Source organism: Paroedura picta, chromosome 4, assembly GCF_049243985.1.
Source record: "Paroedura picta isolate Pp20150507F chromosome 4, Ppicta_v3.0, whole genome shotgun sequence".
NCBI classification, from domain to species: Eukaryota; Metazoa; Chordata; class Lepidosauria; order Squamata; family Gekkonidae; genus Paroedura; species Paroedura picta.
The window spans coordinates 89,982,813-90,010,276 of NC_135372.1; the positions used below are offsets into that span (position 1 = coordinate 89,982,813).

The 27,464-nt window shown below is 43.8% G+C and overlaps 1 protein-coding gene across 12 annotated transcripts in view; it reads right to left on the reverse strand.

Moving 5' to 3' along the window:
- ST3GAL3 (ST3 beta-galactoside alpha-2,3-sialyltransferase 3) overlaps positions 1 to 24,187 on the reverse strand; it is a 256,620-nt gene extending 232,433 nt beyond the window's left edge. For 2 of the 12 annotated variants that reach the window (XM_077334052.1, XM_077334057.1), the window contains exons 1-2: positions 24,041 to 24,185; positions 10,575 to 10,719 (exon numbers count right to left, since the gene is read on the reverse strand). In XM_077334052.1, coding sequence (XP_077190167.1) covers positions 10,575 to 10,695 — 121 coding nt within the window. In that variant the 5' untranslated portion in view covers positions 10,696 to 10,719; positions 24,041 to 24,185. Of the gene's footprint in view, positions 1 to 10,574; positions 10,720 to 23,412; positions 23,976 to 23,997 lie in introns of those variants that run through there. The other 10 variants (XM_077334060.1, XM_077334056.1, XM_077334063.1 and 7 more) reach the window with 8 other exon arrangements.
- Between the last annotated feature and the right edge of the window lie 3,277 nt (positions 24,188 to 27,464).

Consider the following 27,464-nt stretch of genomic DNA (forward strand, 5'->3'; position numbering starts at 1 on the left):
AACTACCGCACCATTGCACTCATTTCTCATGCTAGGAAAGAAATGCTCAAAATCTTACAAGCTAGGCTTCAGCAATATGTGGACCAAGAACTTCCAGAAGTACAGGCAGGATTTCGAAGAGGCAGAGGAACTAGAGATCAAATTGCCAACATACGCTGGATCATGGAGAAAGCTAGGGAGTTCCAGAAGAACATCTACTTCTGCTTCATTGACTATGCTAAAGCCTTTGATTGTGTGGAGCACAACAAATTGTGGCAAGTTCTTAAAGAGATGGGAATACCAGAGCATCTTATTTGTCTCTTGAGAAACTTATACGCAGGTCAAGAAGCAACAGTGAGAACTGAACATGGAATCACTGATTGGTTCAAAATTGAGAAAGGAGTTCGGCAAGGCTGTATACTGTTGCCTTGCCTATTTAACTTGTATGCAGAGCACATAATAAAAAAGGCGGGATTAGAGGAGTCACAAATTGGGATCAAGATTGCAGGGAGAAATATCAACAACCTCAGACATGCAGATGATACCACTCTAATGGCAAAAAGTGAAGAGGAACTAAAGAGCCTGTTGATGCGGGTTAAGGAGGAGAGTGCAAAAGTTGGCTTGAAACTCAACATCAAGAAAACAAAAATCATGGCATCTGGCCCTCTCAATTCCTGGCAAATAGATAGGGAAGAAATGGAGATAGTGACAGATTTTATTTTCCTGGGCTCCAAGATCACTGCAGATGGGGACTGCAGCAAAGAAATTAAAAGACGCTTGCTCCTGGGGAGGAAAGCTATGGCAAATCTAGACAGCATCCTAAAAAGCAGAGACATCACCCTGCCAACAAAAGTGCAGTTGCAATGTATGGCTGCAAAAGTTGGACCATAAGGAAGGCCAAGCATCAAAGAACTGAGGCTTTTGAACTCTGGTGCTGGAGAAGACTCTTGCGAGTCCCTTGGACTGCAAGGCGAACAAACCGGTCAGTCCTAGAAGAGATCAGCCCTGACTGCTCCTTAGAAGGCCAGATCCTGAAGATGAAACTCAAATACTTTGGCTACCTCATGAGAAGGAAGGACTCCCTGGAGAAGAGCCTAATGCTGGGATGATCGAGGGCAAAAGAAGAAGGGGATGACAGAGAATGAGGTGGCTGGATAGAGTCACTGAAGCAGTTGGTGCAAACTTAAATGGACTCCAGGGAATGGTAGAAGACAGGAAGGCCTGGAGGATCATTGACCATGGAGTCGCGATGGGTCAGACACAACTTCACACCTAACAACAACAACATGACTTTCTAGGAAGATATTCCACATAGCTTATTATTCAACATTTTAAAAACTATAATGAAGGCAATATAATAAATACACATCGAGAACAAAAAAAGTCTCAGAGAAACTATGTCCATTTTCATTCTCTTCTTGGAAGCCCAAATACCCAAATATAAAATTATATTGCAACTAATTTTAGCTTTTACTAAATATATCCTCACACAAAAGGAAGACCAGTTCTCCTACTCTTTGTTTTCATCGCCTGCCAGCACACGGAGGAACTGTAGGGGGAAATTTGTTTGTAATGGCCCAAATCCTAGACTGTTGCCTCACAATTATTTCAGTGATGTAATGTCACTTTGGGTATTCACAGGGAATGACACTGCGCTGCTGGTACGGTGCTCCCCCCCCCCCCCCATATACACTCTCCTACTGTTTGGCAGCCATCAGCTGGCAACCATATCACACATGTCACTAAGAATTGTCTTTGCCTGATCACAGACTCCTCCTGTAGAAGCTCCTGGACTAAGGAAGTACAGATGGTTTGGAGAGGTCAGAAGGTTCCTTTCCTCAATTTTTAACAAGTTCAGTACAGGAAGGCTTTTTAAAGGTAGAAATGATTTTATTGAGCCTTTATGATCTGAAAAATACAAGTAATATGTATGTGTGTTTATGCCAAACATTTAGCAGACCACAATCATGAGTGCTTTCAGCTTGCCATACCATAACAAGTTGCAAAGATATATCACAGTATTCACAGTTCACTGCACAAATTTTGGGTTCTACCAAAAACAAACTTATGCCCAGAGAACCCAGTACTGCACTACAAGAGGTATATGTATACCCTGGTGCACACTAAAGATTTCAACAAGGTACAAATGCTAGGAAACCAGCAAGTGTAATGACTAGTTAAAGAAAATGAAGAATGACAACAATTCTCCAAAACCTTACTGGTAGAAAAAGTGCCTTGTACTAGCAAAAGGGACCCTAGGATCTTCAATAATATATGCATTTTCAGAAACTTCAGTTTGCTTGCTACCATGGAAATGGAAGTAAAACTACAAGTTACCACCAACTGCTGAGCAAGTTGAACCATTTGCTCTGGAATCTAATTTCTGTCCCCATGGAAACAGACATCAGACTAAGAAAAAATAAGAACAGTATTCAGTACTTCCTTGCTTCTATTTTACAGTACAGCTATTGAAGAAATGCCACTGACAACATCAGGAATCAATGAGTAAGAACATAACTATACATTTCCAGAGGAAGCTGATGGTGGTTGAAATCTGACTGCTTAGCTTCAGTAACCACAAGGAGGAGAAGTTGGCTTTTATATGCTGCTTTTCTCTACCAGGAGTCTCAAAGCAGCTTCCTTTTCCTCTCCCCACAACAAACACCCTGTGACATAGGTGAGGCTAAGAGAGCCCTGATATTACTGCTAGGTGAGAACAGCTTTATTACGACCATGACAAGCACAAGGTACCCAGTTAGCTGCATGTGGAGGACTAGAGAATCCACTGCTCTTAACCATTACACCAAGCTTCAGGACTGCTAGTCCTTTTCCTTAGATAGACCCCACTTTAACAGCCAAAACTGTCCTCATGTAACTACCTCTATTTAAGAAAATACACATATAGGGAATAGTAGACCTCACTATGTTAATAATCATTGGTGAATCTTGGTGCCTAATCCATTTTTTTCAAGATGGAACAATCCAATAAAGAGGTTTCAAGTGACATCCTGACCAAGATTTTTTTTTAATAAAAAGGCCCCAAGTTCCACATCCATTTAAGTAAAAATACTTGGAACCTATGTTGCCCTACTAAAATAACTTACATTGTCATATTTAGATTCAAAACCAGTAATACCAGAGACCAACAGGATATTGGGAGTATAAGCTTTCAAGAATCAAAGCTCCATCATCAGCTACCAAAGGGAGCTTTGATTGGTCACACCCCAATTTTTTTTTTGTCGTTCTCTATTGTGCTATTGGACTTGAACCTAGCTGTTCTACTAGAGGCAACATGGCTAACCTTCTCAAAATATTGATTATATTTGTAAGTTGGCTATAGTCTTATTTTAATAAATGTTATTGTGTTGCTCAATTTTAGGAGTATTTTTACTTACTGTGTATCAATTTACTATTTAAAGTTTACTCTTTTCTGTCAAGTTATTATGTTTGCAACTAAACTTTGTAAGTTACTGTTTTTATTTTCTGTTTTTCATAGTATGATTAAGCCACAGTGGGATCATGGCAGATTACACAGAGAAGTTCTTGCGAAGTCACAACAGCTACATTAATCTACTGCGAATGTACTTGCTTTAATCAAGCAAAATATGATGCTACAACAAAAAATGATGCTACAACAAATCTTAAAAGAAGCAGGGATAAAGAATATCATCACACAACAAAAAAGCGATGAGTTTCAAGTGGTACTGATTTAGAGTAAATGTAAATAACCACTGCCATAAGGAACAGACACTGGGGAAAACTTCTAGATGCTATCACATGTTGTAAACAAGAAAAGATGAAAACCAGCCAATTAGAACAAAAACTGTTCCAAAGAATGCCAGTGAAAGGGATAGTGAAAAAAGATCAAAACAGTCAATTTGTTTTGCTATGACAATTTTTAAACATCCTAACACTATTCATTTCTGGAAAAGTGTAACAAGTTTGGGAACTGTATTCTTAACCATCACGACACAAGTTCTTATCTTTATTTGCTCAGCCCAAATAACTGAAATATGGTATATTCCAAACATATATTCACTTCCTTGTCAGGTCTCCATACACCAAATCTTACTTCAGAAAGTGTGTAATCATAATTAACTTTCAATACAGGCGCCCAAAGGAATTTGCTTTTTTGAAAGCTGCAAGCTTTTTCTGTAACAGCTAGATTTGAGCCCAGTAGGATCCTAGTGACCAGAATAAGTTTCTCAGGATATGAGCTTTCAAGACTCAAAGCTCCCTTCATCAGATAGATCTACCCTGAGTCTTTTTGAGACACTGACTAAAAGACCACTTAACAGCACTGACATGCGTCTTCAAGTCTATTTCCAGGTAGAATTTGGGCTATAGATCTTCCCTATTTCCCCCCCTACTCCACAGCAGTTTTGATTTGGGAAATTTTACTTCAATCAGATACCGCATACTCTTGAAGCAGTTTACAACATATATAATAGTCATAAAACAATTAATAGCAGTTAATATCAGTTAAAAACCATTACATAAACCAAGACTGTGTTCGTCAGATTTGCCAACTGAACAGCTCTGCTAAGGACGATCGCATCAAGCCCCCAAGGCCACTCCTCCCAGCTGGGCAGCACAGGGCAGATTCATGGTAAGCAGCAGGCCTTAGCACTACCGGCCCCATCCGCCCTGAGCAGCCAGCAGCTCTCCACGAGAGGGGAAGGGGGCTAGGCTTCCCTGCTGAGGATCTGTGATGGGCGCGAAGAACGCAGCCCCGGAGCAAGAGCGGCTCGCAAGCGGCAAAGAACACAGCCCCGGAGCAAAGCGTGTCTCCTGTTTAGGAAAGGGGGCAGTGGCTGCCTGCAGTGCCACACTCAGCTCGCCCCCGCCCCTCCGGCAGCAGCACCAGCCACTTCCACGCCCGCCTCCTCTCTACAGAGAAGAGTTGCTTGCTGACAAGAGCGGCTCACAAGCGGCGGGGAAATGAGCAGGAGGAGCAGCAGCGGCCCAGTACCAAGTGATCCACGGCCCAGTCCCAGTCTACGACCTGGTGGTTGACGATCACTGTTCTAGGGAACTATGCGATCCATTTACCCTAAATAACTGAGCTGGGCATGAGCTTGTAGATGCAAAGGAAGTTGCATAAAACTCATATTTTGTCAGTTTCACCACCATCTCATAGGCTCTCATAAGCATACTATAAGATGTTTTCCTCCAAACTCGCTTTAGGTATCTCAGCTCCCTCTTCTTCCTACCTGCGGCATGTACCATGGGGCATATTTGAGGTAGGGGTAGAGAGCCCATCAGGGAGCAATTTAATCAATGATGGCCAGCTATGCCAGTCACTGACTAGATCATCCAGTGAGTCACTAGGACCGTTTATGCACTGGGAACTTCACTGCCCCATCCCCCTATCAGGAGGACAGATAGGGGGTGGATGATGTGCACCAGGCCAAATATTCCCCCATATGGGTGCAGGAAGAGCTGGGGCAACCTGCCATGACTACAACTCTAGCCTGCAGCCCGGCATGAAACCTCCAATGCATAAACGGTCTAGGAGGCATTGGGTCCCACAGAGCTTTCAAGAAACCTGGATTTACTGGTATCTGCAGTCAGGTTAAAATGTGCCCCCCACCTAAACAAGAAAGAGGTGGTACACAGAGCCAGGCCTTCAAGACATGGGATGGGATTAACTGCCCTCATATCCACTCCCATCCCCATGCCAAAGATCAAATCCAGGGCATGGCCCACTTGATGCACGGAGCAGGTAACAATTTGTAAGAGCCCTAGTGCCACCATGGGTCTGGGGGTGAGGCAGTCTGCACGGATACTGAAGTTCCCCCAAATCAGCAATTTGGGGAACTGCAGTGCCCAGGTAGCCGCTGTCTCCAGCAGACCCAACAGGGCATCTGGTGATGTGTTAGACAGCCAGTATATCAATCAGATGGCCACACCCACAACAGTTGGCCACACCCACAACACCCCAGGCCCACAATGCCTGGGAGTTCCCTGAAGGAATAAGCCTCTTGGACCAGTATTGCCACTGATGCTCCCACCCCGAGGTTCAAGACTGATGAAGGACCAAGAACCAGAATGGGGTCTAGTTCTTCCAAAGCGACTGTTTAACTGCCCCTCACCCAGGTCTTGGTCACACACACTTGGTCTACCCCATGCTCTCCACAATATGCTTGAAGAGTTGAGGATTTGTTATTAATCAACCTGGTGTTACAACATCAATGCTGGAGTCAGGTTAATCACCTTAGCCTCAGTCCCTTTGCACCTAAGGGATGGGATATAGATTAGAAGGTTGACAAGCATAGACATAAGGCACCCAGCCTTGAAGTAATCGAGGGTGGGGCTGTTCAACAAATTATATCTTCTATCCCTTCTCTTGTTCTATCTCCCCCCACCACATCTGCTAGATCCACTGATTGTTGGGATCCCTGACCCATTGGGCCCTCACCCACCTCATCACAACCATTCCTGGCTGTTCGTAGTTTCTTTTTCTTATCAAGTTCCTTCGTCATCACCCAAGTTATTAATTTGTACTTTGATTGTGTTGGATCTACTTTGTTCATTAATACCTCCAGTAAATTTTGCCAAAATCTCGCTACTTAACTCTTCAGATTTACCCAAATCTACTGCAACATACCATAACCTTCCTCTATCTCATTTCCATCCCCCAAAACAATTCCATGTCCCTCTCACAAAATTAATCCAATAATCTGTTTCCAGCCCCATTTCTTGTGTCCTTGTACCAATTTACTCCTCTTCTACTCTCCAAGTCAGATTAATAAATCAAAGTCAAAGTTTATTATTACAGTTGTTAAGACTAAGTTATATGAACAAAATCATAGAGACAAAAAAAGTATGGTCATTCGGTATAATCAGACTAATAATTAATAGAAGCAACTAGTTATGGTGGAGGTGGTTGCTGATCTCTTTTTCTCAGAGGGCTCTCAGAATGCCCAGCACTAACTCTATAACTTAATACTGACCAACAAGCAAGAGTTGGTGGATGAGGTGAAGGAGGTGGGGACCCTAGGGGGAAGTGACCATGTCCTCATAGAATTCCTTTTGAGATGGGGAGCCAAGGAAGCTTGTAGCCAGACGCGGATATTGGATTTTCGTAGGGCAAACTTTAATAAACTCAGAGACATGATGAGTGTCATACCATGGACGAGAATGCTGGAAGGGAAGGGAGCATGTGAAGGGTGGACGCTACTCAAACAAGAGCTATTGCATGCTCAATCAATGACTATCCCAGAAAGACGAAAACACTGCAGGAGCTCTAAGAAGCCTATTTGGATGAACAGAGAACTTCAAGAGGAACTAAGAAAGAAAAGGAAAATGTTCAGGAAATGGAGGGAAGGACAGAGCTCTAAAGAAGAGTACCTACAGGTTACTAGGCACTGTAGATCAATCATCAGAAAGGCCAAAGCTGACAGTGAGCTAAGATTGGCCAGGGAAGCCCATTGTAACAAGAAAAGATTTTTCAGTTATGTGAGGAGCAAACGTAAAGTAAAGGAGGCAATAGGCCCACTGTTGGGTGCGGATGGACAAACTCTAACGGAAGATGCAGAGAAAGCAGAAAGGCTTAGTGCCTATTTTACATCTGTTTTTTCCCACAGGTCAAAGGGTTTAGGCACATCTAGAGATGGCCGTAGCCAAAGGATAGTGTCTGGGTGGCAGGTTAACATGGATAGAGAGGTTGTCGAGAGGCATTTAGCTGCACTGGATGAGTTCAAATCCCCTGGTCCGGATGAAATGCACCCGAGAGTACTCAAAGAACTTTCCAGAGAACTTGCACAGCCCTTGTCCATCATCTTCGGAACCTCTTTAAGGACTGGAGATGTCCCGGAGGACTGGAAGAGAGCAAACGTTATTCCGATCTTCAAAAAAGGGAGGAAGGATGACCCGGGAAACTACAGACCAGTGAGTCTGACCTCTGTTGTGGGGAAGATAATGGAGCAGATATTAAAGGGAGCGATCTGCAAACATCTGGAGGACAATTTGGTGATCCAAGGAAGTCAGCATGGATTTGTCTCCAACAGGTCCTGCCCAGACCAACCTAGTTTCCTTTTTTGACCAAGTAACAGGTTTGCTGGATCGGGGAAATTCGGTTGATGTCATTTACTTGGATTTTAGTAAAGCTTTTGACAAGGTTCCCCATGATGTTCTGATGGATAAGTTGAAGGACTGCAATCTGGATTTTCAGATAGTTAGGTGGATAGGGAATTGGTTAGAGAATCAAACTCAAAGAGTTGTTGTCAATGGTGTTTCATCAGACTGGAGAGAGGTGAGTAGCGGGGTACCTCAGGGCTCGGTGCTCGGCCCGGTACTTTTTAACATATTTATTAATGATCTAGATGAGGGGGTGGAGGGACTACTCATCAAGTTTGCAGATGACACCAAATTGGGAGGACTGGCAAATACTCCGGAAGATAGAGACAGAGTTCAACGAGATCTGAACACAATGGAAAAATGGGCAAATGAGAACAAGATGCAATTTAATAAAGATAAGTGTAAAGTTCTGCATCTGGGTCAGAAAAATGAAAAGCATGCCTACTGGATTGGGGATACGCTTCTAGGTAGCACTGTGTGTGAACGAGACCTTGAGGTACTTGTGGATTGTAAACTAAACATGAGCAGGCAGTGTGATGCAGCGGTAAAAAAGGCAAATGCCATTTTGGGCTGTATCAACAGAGGCATCACATCAAAATCACAAGATGTCATAGTCCCATTGTATACGGCACTGGTCAGACCACACCTGGAGTACTGTGTGCAGTTCTGGAGGCCTCACTTCAAGAAGGACGTCGATAAAATTGAAAGGGTACAGAGGAGAGCGACGAAGATGATCTGGGGCCAAGGGACCAAGCCCTATGAAGATAGGTTGAGGGACTTAGGAATGTTCAGCCTGGAGAAAAGGAGGTTGAGAGGGGACATGATAGCCCTCTTTAAGTATTTGAAAGGTTGTCACTTGGAGGAGGGCAGGATGCTGTTTCTGTTGGCTGCAGAGGAGAGGACACGTAGTAATGGGTTTAAACTTCAAGTACAATGATATAGGCTAGATATCAGGAAAAAAATTTCACAGTCAGAGTAGTTCAGCAGTGGAATAGGCTGCCTAAGGAGGTGGTGAGCTCCCCCTCACTGGCAGTCTTCAAGCAAAGGTTGGATACACACTTTTCTTGGATGCTTAGGGCTAATCCTGCGTTGAGCAGGGGGTTGGACTAGATGGCCTGTATGGCCCCTTCCAACTCTATGATTCTATGATTCTATAGGAGAAATGGGAATTTTTTGTTTAATTTATTAATTATAAGGTATTGGTTATATATAATTCATTCCAAGCTTATCATAAACAAGACGAGGCACTGACAATGTGTCCAAGTAATAACCCCACTAACAAATATTCCCATGACCTGGAAGTTCTGGGACTATGTTTTTAGCTCCACAACAAATGTAGCCAGTGTGATGTTAAAAACAATATCTCTGACCACCTCCACCCATCCACAGTGCCCTATTCTCAGAGATGTTTTCAAACTTGTATATAATGTATAGTATAATATAATGTAAAACAATCCGCCATTACTGAAGGTTGTCTGTGCCCAGTGCTACATGCGCCTAGCCACAGCATCCCCCTACTAAGCAGTTTAGACATGTAGTTTAAACTCACTGCCACATTTGTGGCTTTTCAAGTATTTCAAAATTCTATTTCTTTATTAGATTTTGATACCACCCATACGGCTCAGGGCAGTTCACATAAAATCACTTACAAAAGCAGGATTAAACTATCAGAAATGCCATTTGAGACAAATAAAGAAACAGCAATATACTCTATCAAACCCCGGAAGGCAGGTTTGATTTTATTATTCTTTTAGCAAAGCGGGGAAAGGAAGAGAGGGATAAAAAGGGGATATAGTGTGTTTACTCCAGCAAAGAAAAAATATTTAAGTGATGTAGAAGAAGAAGAAGAAGAAGAAGAGTTAAGTTCTTATATGCCGCTTTTCCCTACCCGAAGGAGGCTCAAAGCAGCTTACAGTCGCCTTCCCATTCCTCTCCCCACAACAGACACCCTGTGGGGTAGGTGAGGCTGAGAGAGTCCTGATAACACTGCCCGGTCAGAACAGTTTTATCAGTGCTGTGGCGAGCCCAAGGTCACCCAGCTGGTTGCATGTGGGGGAGCGCAGAATTGAACCCGGCATGCCAGATTAGAAGTCCGCACTCCTAACCACTACACCAAACTGTAGGGGAGGAAGCTGCAGTAACTTTGCTGTCAAATCACACAAAACGTTCAGTAATAGATTCTCATTCTGACATTCAATTCAAAGGTGATCTTGCTTTATCCCAACACATCACATATTAAACACTTGTATTAGTCAAGGTGCTATTACTTTTTTGTTAAGAACTGGTGTTAGTTGTGGATCCTTCACATTCTTTCATAATGGATGCTGCTCATATCCTATATAATCAAGCCAGGGATTACCAAGAAGGCGGCAATAGTAATCTCTGCAGCACAAAGTAAGATCCAACAATGACCTGGGTTTGTTCCAAACTGTTTTGCTGTAAGCAGCCATGGAAATTGCTTAGTCACATGACAACCAGAACTCTCAGATGGCCTGCACAGCAATTATACTTACTTGAATCCTCCCACCGGAGAAGATGCAGTTTCCAAGCTGAGTAATAGAGAAACCCCAACACCAGAAAGAGACAGAGGGCTAGCAGCAGGTTACGCATGAACACCAGCAGTCCCATCTTCATATGGGATCGTCTCTTCTAAAAGACCTAGAAGAAGAAGAAGAAATATTGAGCCTTATATTTTTCTATTCAGTTAGCTCATCCTCTGTATCCTGATTAATGTATACATATATAAAATATCAAGCACAGAACACATACATCCCCCTTTTTAGTATTCTTATTACCCAGACACTACGAATCAGTGGCACACTTCCTACATCTCTTCTATGGAAGTAAGTCCCACTGAAATGAAAAGGAAGTACTTCTGAGCTGATGACTGTAGATAAAATCAGCCAACTCTTGACTGGATCGATATGGTTTATTTGATCAGGGAAAAAGCCGTCATTCAGAACTACTACAACTTCAAGCAAGGCCACCAACTATTCCATGGGACTGGATAAATTGCATTTGAGAATTAAATATACTAAGAACTCATCAAATCCCCTTAAACTATACATCGGAATGCTTAGATTAATGCACCTCTAAAACTGTCTTGAATTACGTACACCCAGTAAAAACATTACTAATAGCCATTTACCAACATTAATTAACATTACGCTGCATTTTCTTGTATTTCTCACAGCTACAGTAGCAAAACACAAATCCTTTTAGATCTAACATGGTAGGACTCTATAAGAACCATGAGGGGAGCTCACCACCTCCTTAAGCAGTTGAACTCTACCTTCTGGAGTGTTTGCTACTACTCCCAATTTGGTGTCATCCACAAATGTGATGAGTCCCGCCACCCCTTCAACAGAACATTGATTAAAATGTTGAAAAGAACCAGGCCCAGTACTTAGCCCTGTGGCTCCCCACTGCTCACCTCTCTCCAATCTGATGAAATACCATTGGGTATATTTTTCTAATCAGTTCCCTATCTACCTAACCTCCCAGAAATCCAGTCTGCATCCCTCCAGTTTACCCATCAGAATATCATGGAGAACCTTGTCGAAAGCCTTACTGAAATCCAGGTAAACAACATCCACTGAGTTTCCACAACCTAATAAGCCCATCACTCAGTTAAAGACACCACGCTGGTCTGGGAGGACCTGTTGAAGACAAATCTTTGCTGACTTCTCTGGATCAATACATTGTTCTCCAGACTGCCCCCTTTAAAATGTCCTCTATTATCTTTCATAGAATCATAGAGTTGGAAGGGGCCATACAGGCCATCTAGTCCAACCCCCTGCTCAACGCAGGATCAGCCCAAAGCATCCTAAAGCATCCAAGAAAAGTGTGTATCCAACCTTTACTTGAAGACTGCCAGTGAGGGGGAGCTCACCACCTCCTTAGGCAGCCTATTCCACTGCTGAACTACTCTGATTGTGATTTTTTTTCCCTGATATCTAGCCTATATCGTTGTACTTGTAGTTTAAACCCATTACTGCGCGTCCTTTCCTCTGCAGCCAATGGGAACAGCATCCTGCCCTCCTCCAAGTGACAACCTTTCAAATACTTAAAGAGGGCTATCATGTCTCCTCTCAACCTCCTTTTCTCCAGGCTGAACATTCCCAAGTCCCTCAACCTATCTTCATAGGGCTTGGTCCCTTGGCCCCAGATCATCCTCAACACTCTCCTCTGTACCCTTTCAATTTTATCTACGTCCTTCATGAAGTGAGCCCTCCAGAACTGTACACGGTACTCCAGGTGTGGTCTGACAATGGGACTATGATATCTTGTGATTTTGTTGTGATGCCCCTGTTGATACAGCCCAAAATGGCATTTGCCTTTTTTACCGCTGCATCACACTGCCTGTTCATGTTTAGCTTGCAATCCACAAGTCTTTCCTGAGACTGAAGTAAGACTCACTGGCCTGTAGTTTCCCAGGTCATCTTTCCTCCCTTTCTAAAAGACTGGGATAATTTTTGCTCTCCTCCAGTCTTCTGGAACCTCTCCAGTCCTCCAAGAAATCTTAAAGATGATGGACAAGAGCTCCGCAAGCTCTGCAGAAAGTTATTTGAGCACCTGCCACGCAGACACTATACTTTGCCTATTACCACCCCTAAATGTGTCCATATTCCTCTGGGAAAGAGGCAAAATAGGTACTGAGCCTTTCTGCTTTCTAGAAGATTTCCAGAAGATTGGGATAACATTCTCTCTCTTCCAGCCTTCTGGCACATCTCCAGTTCTCCAAGAGGTCATAAAGATGATGAGCAAAGTTCCACAAGCTCTCCAGAAAATTCTTTGAGCAGTCTCAGGTGCACACCATCTGTCCCAGGGGATTTGAACTCATCCCGTACAGCCAGGTGTCTCTCCACAACGTCTCTGTCCACGTCAACCTGCCACTCAGACACTATACTTTGCCTACTACCACCCCTAAACGTGTCCATATTCCTCTGGGAAAGAGGCAAAATGGGTACCGAGCCTTTCTGCTTTCTCTCCATTCTCTGTCAGAGTTTCTCCCTCTTCACCCAATAGCGGGCCTATTGCCTCATTCACCTTATGTTTGCTCCTCACATATCTGAAAAAGCGATTCTTGTTATAGTGGGCTTCTCTAGCAATTCTCAGCTCACTCCCAGCTTTGGTTTTTCTGATGGTTGACCTGCAGTGCCTAGTAACCTGCAGATACTCTTCTTTAGAGGTCTGTCCTTCTCTCCATTTTTCTTCTGTAGCTCCTCCTGAAGTTCTCTGTTCACCCAAATGAGCTTCTTGGATCCCTTACTATGTTTCTATCTTGCTGGAATAGTCATGGCTTGAGCATGCAATAGCTCTTGCTTAAAGAGAGCCCACCCCTACCTTGTTTCTTTCTCTTCAAGCATTCTGGTTCATGGGATGACTCTCATCATGTCTCTGAATTTATTGAAGTCTACCCTACCAAAGTCTAACAAACACACCTCACTATGAATTCAAGTATGGCTGAGCCTCTCGTAGGCTCTTCCACCATTTGATAAATGAAATAGTCAGCCAGGAAGTTGCCCAACTCAGGATGTTTAGCAGTTTGTTTCCCAGCAGACATCAGGGATATTGAAGTCACCCATAATTACAAGGTCCTGTTGCCCGGATAGCCTATCAAGCTGCTTAAGGAGGGCAGCATCCACATCTACACCATGGTTAGGTTGTCTGTAGCAGACTCCAACCACTAAACTTTTTCCCCCTCCCTTATCCTCACCCAGATACTTTCCAATGAAGTGTCATTCTCCTCCTCTAGTATCTTGACAAGCAAGCCCCAGTTTCCTGTCAAACACATCCTTCCCCAACTTGGATAAGTGAAGTTCATCTTGTGCTAGCAGGCCTTCTCCTAAAAAACTTAACCCGTGGTCACAGAATCTGAAAATCCTTTCTCATCTCTTAATAGCAGCTCATAAGTATCATGGGAGGGAAATAAATCCACCATCCGTGAATGTATTTCTCATTTTGCATGAAGAAAAGTATCCTGTCCCTTTAACAGAGGCTTAAGATTTGTACTATGTTTTTTTTTTTCCATACTATGAAAAGCTTTACCTGCTTCACACATCTCCTGCCTCTGTTAAAAAGGTGGGACACATTTCTCCAGGTATAGGCTGACAGCATTATTTGTAAAGGATTTGTTAGCTGATGTAAGGATCCCTTTTTGTTTTCCTTCTCTGACAAACAAAACTTGTATCTATGATTATGATGAATATCTGGAAATTGATTTCATTCATGGTGTTTCATCCCCCTTCAAGGATCGCTGCCTTGTTGTGGCAAGGGGGCTTGCGTAGCTCAGTGAAGCTATGAGCTATGCCGTGCAGGGCCACCCAAGACGGACAGGTCATAGCTGAGAGCTCTGACAAAAGGTGATCCACTGGAGAAGGCAATGGCAAACCACTCCAGTATCTTTGCCATGAAAACTCTATGGACAGTTCCAATAGGCATAACGATATGACGCCGGAAGATGAGCCCCTCAGGTCGGAAGGTGTCCAATATGCTACTGGGGATGAGCAGACGGCTAGTACGAGTAGCGCCAGAATGAATGAAGCGGCTGGGCCAAAGCCGAAAGGACGCTCAGTTGTGGAAGTAACTGGTGGCGAAAAGACAGTCCGATGCTGTAAAGATTTTTATTCCATAGGAACCTGGAACGTCAGATCCATGAATCAAGGCAAGCTGGACGTGGTTAAACAAGAAATGAGAAGACTGAACATCGACATTTTAGGAATCAGTGAACTAAAATGGACAGGAATGGGTGAATTTAATTCAGATGACCATCAGGTATACTACTGTGGACAAGAATCTCGCAGAAGAAATGGAGTAGCCTTCATAATCAATAAGAGAGTAGGAAAAGCAGTCTTGGGATACAATCCCCAAAATGACAGAATGATCTCAGTTCGAATCCAAGGCAAACCATTCAACATCACAGTGATCCAGGTCTATGCCCCAACCACTGCTGCTGAAGAGGATGAAGTTGATCAGTTCTATGCAGCCCTACAACACCTTATAGAAGCATCGCCAAAAAATGATGTGCTTATCATCATGGGGGATTGGAATGCTAAAGTAGGAAGCCAAAAGATAACTGGGATAACAGGCAAGTTTGGCCTTGGAGTACAAAATGAAGCAGGGCACAGGCTGGTAGAATTTTGTCAAGAGAATACAATGGTCATAGCAAACACTCTTTTCCAACAACCCAAGAGACGACTCTACACATGGACATCACCAGACGGTCAACACAGAAATCAGATTGACTATGTACTCTGCAGCCAAAGATGGAAAAGTTCTATACAGGCAATAAAAACAAGACCAGGAGCTGATTGTGGTTCAGATCATGAGCTTCTTGTTGCAAAATTTAGGCTTAAATTGAAGAAAGTAGGGAAAAGCACTAGGCCACTCAGGTACGAACTAAATCATATCCCCGACGAATATAAAGTAGAGGTGACAAATAGATTTAAGGAATTAGATCTGATAGACAGAGTGCCTGAAGAACTATGGACGGAGGTTCGCGACATTGTACAAGAGGTAGCAACTAAAACCATCCCAAAGAAAAAGAAATGCAAGAAATCAAAATGGCTGTCTGAGGAAACTTTACAAATAGCTAAGGAGAGAAGGGAAGTGAAAGGCAAGGGAGAAAGAGAAAGATACACCCAATTGAATGCAGAATTCCAGAGAAAAGCTAGAAGAGATAAGAATGCCTTCTTAAATGAACAGTGCAAACAAATAGAAGAACACAATAGAAAGGGGAGGACCAGAGATCTTTTCAAGAAAATTGGAGATATGAAGAGAACGTTTCATGCAAAGATGGGTATGATAAGGGACCAAAATGGTAGGGACCTCACAGAAGCAGAAGAGATTAAGCAAAGGTGGCAAAATTATACAGAAGAACTATACAAGAGCGAGCTTAACATCCCTGATGACCACAGTGGGGTAGTTACTGACCTGGAGCCAGACATCCTGGAATGTGAAGTCAAATGGGCCTTAGGAAGTCTGAGCAACAATAAAGCTAGTGGTGGTGACAGCATTCCAGTTGAACTATTCAAAATCTTAAAGGACGATGCAGTAAAAGTGCTACACTCAATATGCCAGCAAATTTGGAAAACTCAGCAATGGCCACAGGATTGGAAAAGGTCAGTTTACATTCCAATCCCAAAGAAGGGCAATGCCAAAGAATGTTCAAACTACCGCACCATTGCACTCATTTCTCATGCTAGCAAAGTTATGCTCAAAATCCTACAAGCTAGGCTCCAGCAATATGTGGACCGAGAACTTCCAGAAGTACAGGCAGGATTTCGAAGAGGTAGAGGAACTAGAGATCAAATTGCCAACATACGCTGGATCATGGAAAAAGCTAGGGAGTTCCAGAAGAACATCTACTTCTGCTTCATTGACTATGCTAAAGCCTTTGATTGTGTGGAGCACAACAAATTGTGGCAAGTTCTTAAAGAGATGGGAATACCAGAGCATCTTATTTGTCTCCTGAGAAATTTATATGCAGGTCAAGAAGCAACAGTGAGAACTGAACATGGAATCACGGATTGGTTCAAAATTGAGAAAGGAGTTCGGCAAGGCTGTATACTGTCGCCTTGCCTATTTAACTTGTATGCGGAGCACATCATGAGAAAGGCGGGATTAGAGGAGTCACCAATTGGGATCAAGATTGCAGGGAGAAATATCAACAACCTCAGATATGCAGATGATACCACTCTAATGGCAGAAAGTGAAGAGGAACTAAAGAGCCTGTTGATGCGGGTGAAGGAGGAGAGTGCAAAAGTTGGCTTGAAACTCAACATCAAGAAAACAAAGATCATGGCAGCCGGCCCTCTCAATTCCTGGCAAATAGATGGGGAAGAAATGGAGATAGTGACAGATTTTATTTTCCTCGGCTCCAAGATCACTGCAGATGGGGACTGCAGCAAAGAAATTAAAAGACGCTTGCTCCTAGGGAGGAAAGCTATGGCAAATCTAGACAGCATCCTAAAAAGCAGAGACATCAGCCTACCAACAAAAGTGCGTTTAGTCAAGGCTATGGTATTCCCAGTTGCAATGTATGGCTGCGAAAGTTGGACCATAAGGAAGGCCGAGCGTCAAAGAATTGAGGCTTTTGAACTCTGGTGCTGGAGAAGACTCTTGCGAGTCCCTTGGACTGCAAGGCGAACAAACCGGTCAGTCCTAGAGGAGATCAGCCCTGACTGCTCTTTAGAAGGCCAGATCCTGAAGATGAAACTCAAATACTTTGGCCATCTCATGAGAAGGAAGGACTCCCTGGAGAAGAGCCTAATGCTGGGAGTGGTCGAGGGCAAAAGAAGAAGGGGACGACAGAGAATGAGGTGGCTGGATGGAGTCACTGAAGCAGTAGGTGCAAACTTAAAAGGACTCCAGGGAATGGTGGAGGACAGGAGGGCCTGGAGGATCGTTGTCCATGGGGTCACGATGGGTCGGACACGACTTCGCACATAACAACAACAATGGTGTTTCATAAACACAAAGTAAAGGACAACGTTGAAACATAAAGGTAAAGGTAAAGGTATCCCCTGTGCAAGCACCGAGTCATGTCTGACCCTTGGGGTGACGCCCTCTAGCATTTTCCTGGCAGACTCAATACGGGGTGGTTTGCCAGTGCCTTCCCCAGTCATTACCGTTTACCCCCCAGCAAGCTGGGTACTCACTTTAAAAACCTCGGAAGGATGGAAGGCTTAGTCAACCTTCAGCCGGCTGCTGGGACTGAACTCAAAGGAGACTGGGACTGAATCAAAGGAGAAAAAAGGATGCTTCCCTCCCCCTTTAACATACATGAAAATAAATGCTAATCTGCCTCAGCGGTAACAAATGAGGAATATAAATTGTAATCTACTTATTTACTTAATTTATACCATACCTTTCTCCCCACTGGGAACCCAAATCAACTTATATTGTTCTCTTCTTCTGTTTTATCCTGACAACAACCCTGTTGAATTAACTAAAAATTTGCCTCTCTGACATGCTGAACCTTTAGTATACACTATTTCTCTATACAATATGGCATAAATTTTGAGTGATACATAACATAAAGCAATAGAACCATAACTAATAAAATTATACTTATACTAGCTTTCAAGCCCGTTGTATCCAGGAATGCAATGGGTGCTAGCGGGATGCACCTCCAGAGGGGGCAGGCGGCGGCAGAGCTACCTTAGTTTGCAGTGGGCATATGGCATCCTAGTGGGGCGTTGCGGTGATGGCCAGCAACCAGCTACCGCCCCCATAACTGGTGAGGCCATGGCACATCGTGCAAGGCGGCAGCCCCACTGGTGGGTGGCCAGACGGGCATGCTGCTGGCTGGGCCACAATGGCTGCTCGCGGGCAGGCTGATCGGCGTCGAAGCACAGAGCCGCAGGAGTGCTCTTCTCATTGGCCAGCATCTGGGTGTGAGGCAGGCTGAGCGCCTCGCAGCCAGCTTCTGGTGGCCGACATTCCAGGGCCCATGCAGGCGGTAGCGCAGGCCGGACATCCGGAGGTGTCCTGGTCAGCGCTCCGCCCAGAGTGCCTTTTCACAAATATGAAGGCGAAAAATGGTTAAGATTTCAGTTTCCACAAAGAAGGATGACAGAATTAACAAGAATGGTAATGCTCTTTTCCCTCCCAGTAGGTGGCCAGAGATGATGAACAGGGTGGTATAGCCCATCTAGAACCCCATGTAAAAGAAATTTAAAATGAGCTCCCTGAGGAAGAAGGTGATTAATAAACTGAAGACAAATAGATATGTACAAATATTTACTCAATTTAAAGTCTCATTTGTGGTCCATATTTTACAGACCAGTCTTAAAAGGGAGAGCACAACACAGAGAAAGAAATAAAAACCATAGCTCTCTTGGGGTCGCCCAATGGCCTAGGAAAGAATAAACCTCCTGTCCCTTTAACAGAGCTTAATTAGATGTTAGTTACCTTAAGCCTATATTAAAAGGAGATGCCACTTTTCTCCAGACCAGGTATTTCATGCCCTTGTCCTTTGGCTACTGAACAAGCAGATATATAGAATTCAGAAAAACAGAACGAAGGTGTTTTGAATTATACCACCCTGGTAAAAATCCCAGCATGCTAGCCAACAGCTAGAGTGGCAGTAGGATCTGGATCTCACTTTATTAGAGAGAACCATATATTTTCCAAATCTTTCTCCAGGACTGCCGCTCCCAGCACATGGGAAAGGACAATACCAAGAATTTCCACCAAAATTACTCACTGCTAACATTAAGAAAGACAATTGTTGAAAAAATGGCCCCAGAATTACAGAATGGTAATTCTCATTCCTGTCCCCCACACCAGTACTTTTGAAAGTAGATCTACTGTGCTCCAATATCCTGTTTGAATAATTGACAAGGAAAACTCATTAATTGAATGCCTACATGTATCTTGCCAATACACTGTTTGTTCACATCCTTCTTGCCAGTCCTCTTTGAACTGAAATATATTGCAGAAATCTCATCTCACTGCCAGATAGAACCCCAGAGTAATATCTGGAAAAGTTGGGATGCAAACTAATAGTATCCTGCTTAACTACAGCATTCAGTACACAGACAGGGAGGTACAGCTTACACTTCATCACTATTATCCCCAATAGTTCTGGCTGATATTCCGGTTCAAATTTAATCCCCAATTATAAAACAAATACTGCATTTACCAATGAGAGGCAGAATTGTTTAAGCAGAGAACAGCCCAATTCTGCCATCAGTGCTCCTTTAAACACATTTCCCAGAAGAACAGTGCATTACCCACTGTTACTCTCATTCTTTCACATTAAATATTATGCCCAAGAGGAATTTTTGTCCTGTACACTTAGATTTAGAAAAACCACTAAACAAGATTCAAGCAGCCAATTATTTGTTTACATTTATAATACAGTAAAACTGTTATCTAATATTAAATGTGTTTTTAAAATGAAATTGTTTCTTTCACTCATCATTAACTACTGAATTAGGTTCCTACCAATTATTTTGTTTTGTTTTTTAACACCCTTCCCTGTGTGGAAATCAAGCAATAGCCATGCTTGAGGTATCAGAAGATCAGACTGGCTAAGAAAAAACAGGCAAGTTCATACATGAAATGGGAAGCAAACCCCTTCAGAGATTCGAGGGCAGGGGACAATTTAATAGATAAGTCTTACCTTCATGAAAAGGAGGCCAGAGAAAGCCTTCCTCAGATCCAAAAATACTGGCTAGCAGGAATAGAACCCTTGTGTATTCATACCAGGTGTGAATGCCTCGTTTTGTTGTGTTAATTTGCTATTCTCAAAACACTTAGTAGGAAATAAAGACATAATGAACACTACAATCTTCTTCCAAACATTTATAATCAGACTGAAGAAGTTTTTCTTTCTCACTATCATAGTGTCTGCCATAATCCAGAGTAACTAGCTAGAAGAAGAAGAAGAGTTGGTTTTTATATGCCATTTTTCTCTACCAGGCATCTCAAAGCAGCTTACGATCACCTTCCCTTTCCTCGCCCCACAACAGACACCCTGTGAGGTAGGTGAGTTTGAGAAAGTCCTGATATTACTGCTTAGTCAGGTCACCTGTATTAGTGCTGTGGCAAGCCCAAGGTCACCCAGCTGGCTGTATGTGGGGGAGTGAGGAATCAAACCCGGCTCCCCAGATTAGAAGCTGCCACTCTTAACCACTACACCATGCTGGGCTACAGTAGCCCAGTCTTGGAAGCTAAGCAGGGTCAGCCCCAGTTAGTATTTAGATGGGAGATCACCAAGGAATTCCAGGGTTGCTATGCAAAGGAAGGCAATGGCAAACCATCTCTAAATGTCCCTTGTCTTGAACACCCTTCAGGATCAGCATAAATTAGCTGTGATTTGATGCCATTTTACACACACAGGCTAAAAAGAAATTGGGGAAAAGACCAAAACCTAGCTATATGTAGTATTCTACCTTCAGTAGCTAGAATAAAATGATATCTGCTTGTAAATATAGCCTTCAAGCATCCTTCATCCAAAATATGACCAACTACTTTATATTATGTTGGAAAACTAATATTCTAGGATTGTTAATGAAAAGGTGGTGGTAAGGATGGGGCATGAACTGGTTCACAAGACAAAATATGACAAAATACTTGGCCCAGTTCGTAGCCTCCGAACTAACATTCAGTCCGGAATACCCAGGCACTTCTAAAATTCACAAGGGAGGTTCAGGGATAGCAACTTCGATTTGAGATAGATTAACTATCATCCTAATAACTTGAGGATATAACCATCTTACAAAGACCTGCTTTACCATTAAGGAAGAAAGAATCAGATGCCCCAGGCATTAGATTTGAGATCACAAAAAAGAACAGCAACTGTCATTATTTAATTTTATTTGTGCTGAACCAGGCTAAGTCTTATTTCACTCTCACCAATCATAGTCTGGAAACTGTTGAATCCACATATCATGTTCTGGGAGCTCTTTGTACATCTCCTTCCTGAGTGATGATCTTATGGTAAGGAACCATGCAATGGGCTCCAGCAACATAGTCCATGGAATCAAAACACACCCTAGAGCAGCGCTGGATTTGATCGTAACAGGGGCCTTGTACATGCTATAGTGTGAAGGCAGACCCATTTGACAACCCACACTATCACCAGCCTCACATAACACATTCATTAAAGGACTACAATGATTCAGACTACAAGCAGAGGGATCTCCTTCCTTGTGGCACTAAACATTCAGAATGATTATGTCAGGGAGAACACTAAGCTAGAACCTACTGACACACTTCTTTTGAATATGTAATGCTTTATTGTCCATTGGGTTTTCATGGCAAAGATACTGGAGTGGTTTGCCATTTCCTTCTCCAGTGGATCACCTTTTGTCAGAGCTCTCTGCTATGATCTGTCCGTCTTGGGTGGCCCTGCACGGTATAGCTCATAGCTTCACTGAACTACACAAGTGCCCTTGCCACAGCAAGGCAGCGATCCTTGAAGGGGGCTGTATATTGTCACCTTGCCTATTTAACTTGTATGCGGAGCATATAATGAGAAAGGCAGGATTAGAGGAGTCACAAATTGGGATCAAGATTGCAGGGAGAAATATCAACAATCTCAGATATGCAGATGATACCACTCCAATGGCAGAAAGTGAAGAGGAACTGAAGAACCTGTTGATGCAGGTGAAGGAGGAGAGTGCAAAAGTTGGCTTGAAACTCAACATCAAGAAAACAAAGATCATGGCATCCGGTCCTCTGAATGCCTGGCAAACAGATGGGGAAGAAATGGAGATAGTGACAGATTTTATTTTCCTGGACTCCAAGATCACTGCAGATGGGGACTGCAGCAAAGAAATTAAAAGACGTTTGCTCCTGGGGAGGAAAGCTATGACAAATCTCGACAGCATCCTAAAAAGCAGAGACATCACCCTGCCAACAAAAGTGTGTCTAGTCAAGGCTATGGTATTCACAGTTGCAATGTATGGATTCGAAAGTTGGACCATAAGGAAAGCTGAGCGTCAAAGAATTAAGGCTTTTGAACTCTGGTGCTGGAGAAGACTCTTGCGAGTCCCTTGGACTGCAAAGTGAACAAACCGGTCAGTCCTAGAGGAGATCAGCCCTGACTGCTCCTTAGAAGGCCAGATCCAGCGTTTTCTTGGCAGACTCAATACGGGGTGGTTTGCCATTCCCTTCCCCAGTCATTACCGTTTTACCCCCCAGCAAGCTGGGTACTCATTTTACTGACCTCGGAAAGATGGAAGGCTGAGTCAACCTTGAGCTGGCTGCTGGAATCGAACTCCCAACCTCATGGACAGGCAGCTTCAGACAGCATTTCTGCCGCTTACCACTCTGCGCCACTATTCTTAGCCAGGTCTTAATGATTCCTTTTATTTTTTTAAGGATTCCTTCTAACTCACATACAATATTATTCACAAAGAAACTCCCTACACTCTTACAAAACCTAGTGGAGATGGGGATAGTTATGTTCCTATAGCTCTGCCCTTTTCCCAAAGATATGACAGAAATAAGAAAAATACAAGGAGTTTGGCAAATGCAGATCTATCAAATGCTACTGCAGAGCCCTTTAAATTTCATCTGCACTTTAAGCACAAAGGTGAGTTACAGCTAGCATTCTTATCACCATCACCCATCAGTACAGTTAGAGAATTTATTTAAAAGATGACAAGAGAACATTCTGCTGCAGCAGTGAACAATTAATCTACAGCCACTTGCAGAGCAGCCCTGGAGCTAAGCGGTCCAGGCACACAGGGTTAACTCCCCCAGATTTAAGCAACATTCCTGTTCTCTAACCTCCCTTCCCTTCAGATGTAGCAACAACTGACACAAAGAAACACCTCTCAGTCCACTACCCCAAGAGAAGCAGCTTTCTTTTAGGGAATTAAAAAGACAAACCTCTTGGAAATCCAAAAGATAAACCACATCACCTCTTGCTCCGACTCAGCAACCACCTTCTTTGCCTTTTCCCTTAGCATCTCACCGAAGAAGCCAAAACAGGGACCAGAGACCCTCAAATTCCAGAGTAATATAGAATGGCTGACCAAGACTATTAGTCCGAAGGATCACAGCTGTGCAGTTGGTGGCATTAAAATATCAATTCAAACTGAAGGGGGGCACCCATAGCTCCTAGAAAGAAGGCTGGAGGAGGAATGCGATTTTAAAAAGGAAATCCCAATAATATCCCTGGAAGGAGGAGGAGGAGGAGGAGAGGAAGGGAGGGATGAGGCGCTACTACGATGAAAGGGAATTTCAGGTCAAACATGGGGGCGGGTTAAAATAACGAGGAGCGCCACATGCGCGGTGCTCAGGAGCCGGCGGTGGGAATGCGGGGCAAGCCCTCAACAAGCGCCCGGGCAGCAGGAGAGGTCACGAGCAGAGAGAAGCAGCAGGCCGGCAGGGACGTAACGGAGGAGGACCCTTGCGGGACAGGAGGCTGACCCGGCCCGGCGACGTGGGACTGAATTTCCTCCCTCTCCCCACCTCCATCACCGGCGGCGCTCAGAGGGCTTCCCCCGCCTCTCACCCGAGCAGAGCAGGGAATCTCAGCCACGCTTCCTCCGGGCTCAGGTTCTGGCTGCCCCGCCATGCCGGCCAGGGCCCGTGGCAGCTCCCGGCCTGAGGAGCAGGAGTCGGTCACCAATCACACAGTTGGGCGGGACTCCCAGTGGCCAATGGGGGCACGCGAGGGGCTCTCTCCGCACGACTCTTAGCGGCTGCAGGACTTCGGTGGGCTTCCAGTCGCCCAATCAGGAACGAGAAGGTCTTGCAGCCGCTCAAGCGTACGAAAGAAGAAGGCTAGCGGCTGTCCAATCACCGAAGGCAAGGCGTGAAGGGGACAAAGAAACATCCAATCAGGGAGGGCACATCTTTTTTACTCTTTCCCTCTCCCCCTCCCTTTCAACCCTAGATCGAGTATTCAGGATCCTGTTAAGCCGGGGGGGGGGGGGGGAGCACCACCTGCTACAAGACTGGGAAGGGTGAAGCCCGCGGACTCATGACTGGGACCCTGGACACCGGGAGAAAGGGGAGGGGGGCCGGCACCCGGCTGGTGAAGCTCTGATTTGAACGTGGCCATTCGTCTCCGTTTCTGAGCAGTCCGGATAAGCTGTGTTCGTCTGTGACAGCGAAATCAGAAGTCTGGTGGGATCTTCAAGACTTTATTCCACAACAAGATTTCGTCTTGTGGGGAGCTCCTGGCCTTCGGCCTCATTTTGCTGCCGCAGGTTTATGGAAATCGTAAAACAAACCTAAACTATCAGCGGCATTTCTTAAACCAGATTCAGCTGCCCGGCACCAGAAATGGGTACCAGCGAAAAGTTAATTCGTCTGCGACGGGGAGCGCAAGTGGAAAGACAGCAGAAGCACAGTTAGACTTAAACGGGCCTGGCAACCAGATGGTGCTGCTGAAGCCCAGCGCGGGGGACTTGCTTCTCTTCGCGGTCCCCACTCACCTTATGGGTTCCCATGACCGGCCGCCGCTTCCTTCGGAGAATTCTTTCCTTTTTCTTTCCCTGATCCGGCGCGGAAAAGCAACGCCTGTGGCTCCCTAGTCAGAGCCGGAGTAAGGCGGCGCCGAGGCATGCTAGCGGAATTTCCGTCCGGGGGAGCCAGCAGGATGCTGGACGTCAAAAAACCACCCCCTGCACAGCGAGATCTCAGAGGAGGCACCCACCTGTTTCGAGGCATCTCCTCCAGGGAGTCACAGTAGGCTCCCCCTAAAAACACTAAGAAATATACTCTGCTACCAACCATAGGCATCGGAATGAAATACACTACAGAACAAGGGGTACTGTGAACGTGGCCTGTGTCCATTACATTCTGTAGAAGCAAGCAAAACAGAGTGGTTATAGGAGGCGGTCAGAGGAAGGATGGACTATGAAAAACACAAAAGATCATCCCCTAAAATCTTGGTAATAATGGGATTGGCTTTGTGGAGGGTAGGGGGCCATTTGTTTGCCCTCATCTCTGCAAAGTGAGACCCCCCCCCAAAAAAAAAACTCTAGAAGAACTGAGATAAGAAATCTATTGAGGGAGAGAATTCCCAAATGGATTAGGACTGAAATTTAGGACAGCGTATTTCATTATGGAAAACAGATGGAGGGAAAGGAGGAACCTTCAAAACCGGAATGATCATTGCCAAACCTATCAATCTGACCTTGCTATCACATTTCTAACTATGTATTTGGAAAGATAATTCTTTACCCCTGCAATGTTGTATGTGAACCGCCTTAAGCCATATGGGAAGGCGGTATAAAAATCTAATAAATAAATGATCTTGGCACAACATTGTTACAGTTAGTTTCTTTCCTAGTCCAATTTGCCATTCCTCAATTTTGCTTTTTTTTTACCTATTTACTCCTTATTCCTTTAATTTATTGCAATTTTATTCCACCATTCTGTTAAGGATCTCATGGCAACACACATGGACATCTTGTTTTTCTTCACAACAGCCCTGTGAAGTAGGTTGGGAGATCATGACTGGTCCAGGGAAACACAATGAATTCATAGCAAAGTTGGGATTTTGAATCCTGTTCTTTAATGAAAGACAACAGCAGCAGAAGAACAACTTCGTTGTTTTGTATAACATTCAAGGTAAATATCTCATGCTATTTTGCTATCTGCAGTTATTTTTTATGAATGCCTATATAAACAAATTGTTGACAAAAATTTTTAAAATACAAGCCTGTAGAGCTGATGTTCAGCAGAAAGGACAGAACTGGGGGGAAAGGATGCAATGGGGGGGGTGTTGAAAGTCAAGAGAAATGTTAAAATGGGCAAGGAAAGAGATGATTGAACAAGAGAAATTAAGTAGTTTGGAGGTCTACAAAGTGTGAATATAATGTTAGAAGACTGAGAGAGCTAATGCAGAAAACAGAAAAGAGGAGCAAAATTATAATACAGGGTGGAATAAATTAAACAACCTGATGAATTCTATGGAGGAAAGACTTGAAGGAAGAGACAAGAAGATGGAAGTACAGTAGCAATTCTCCATTTTTCTCAAATAAAACTTAAGAAATGCATTTAATCTGAGGTGTAATTCAAACCTGTAGATCTATTTACATCCTATATGACACCATGATATCTGCTGAATTCTTTTCTCCAGTGTTGCTTAGCTCTAAAGGTACTATGCCCAAACAGACCTACATGTCAGTTATCCAGATGCCATGACACAACTGATCCCTTGTGTTTATTTGGCCAAAAATAATGAAGTGATTGTGTGCAGGTCCATTTCCTTTGAGGCTAAGTGCTATGATGGAACAGTTCCTCATTGCTTTCTTTACTGCTGAAGTGTAGCCTGTCCTGCCTCTGATGTTATCAGGTCATAATTAATGTCACGTTCTTTCAATTCACACCTTCTGTTCAAATCCACAAATTACATGGTTATAGAGCTCCTAAAATATTCACTTTATTTGGTTTACCTTAAGAATATTAATTTTATGTTTCTATTGATCCTGTTTCCATTTCTATCATTCCCAGATTTTTCAGTGCTTGGAAATAACTATGGTTTTTGATACTCCTCCAATTTTGTCAATGTTTTTATCAACTTTCCTACTTGTTTCTCTCAGTTTCAATTTAAATTGTTTAGAGTGCTTTTTCAGCTTGTCAGGGATTTTCCAGTAGGTAAGGCTGGTGTTTTTATCTGAATCCTGATCAACCTGTGGAATGTGGAGATGATCTGGGTGAAGGACATAATGTCTCTTCTTTCTCAAGAAGTGCAGAATGTTCTAACAGTGAGACAAAGGAATGGTTGGGCAGATGGCTGGAACACAAGTGGAAAAAACTGGAATCAAATGTGTGAGAGTGCATGACCATAGCTAGTCTCTGACAATGAAGGTAGCAAACATAGCTTACTTTCCCACCATCATTGTCTCTGTGAAATAGAGGGGAACTGTACTAGAGAAAGGCAGCTTCTCCCTTCCTTGGTACTGTAGCCATTGTATCTCTGC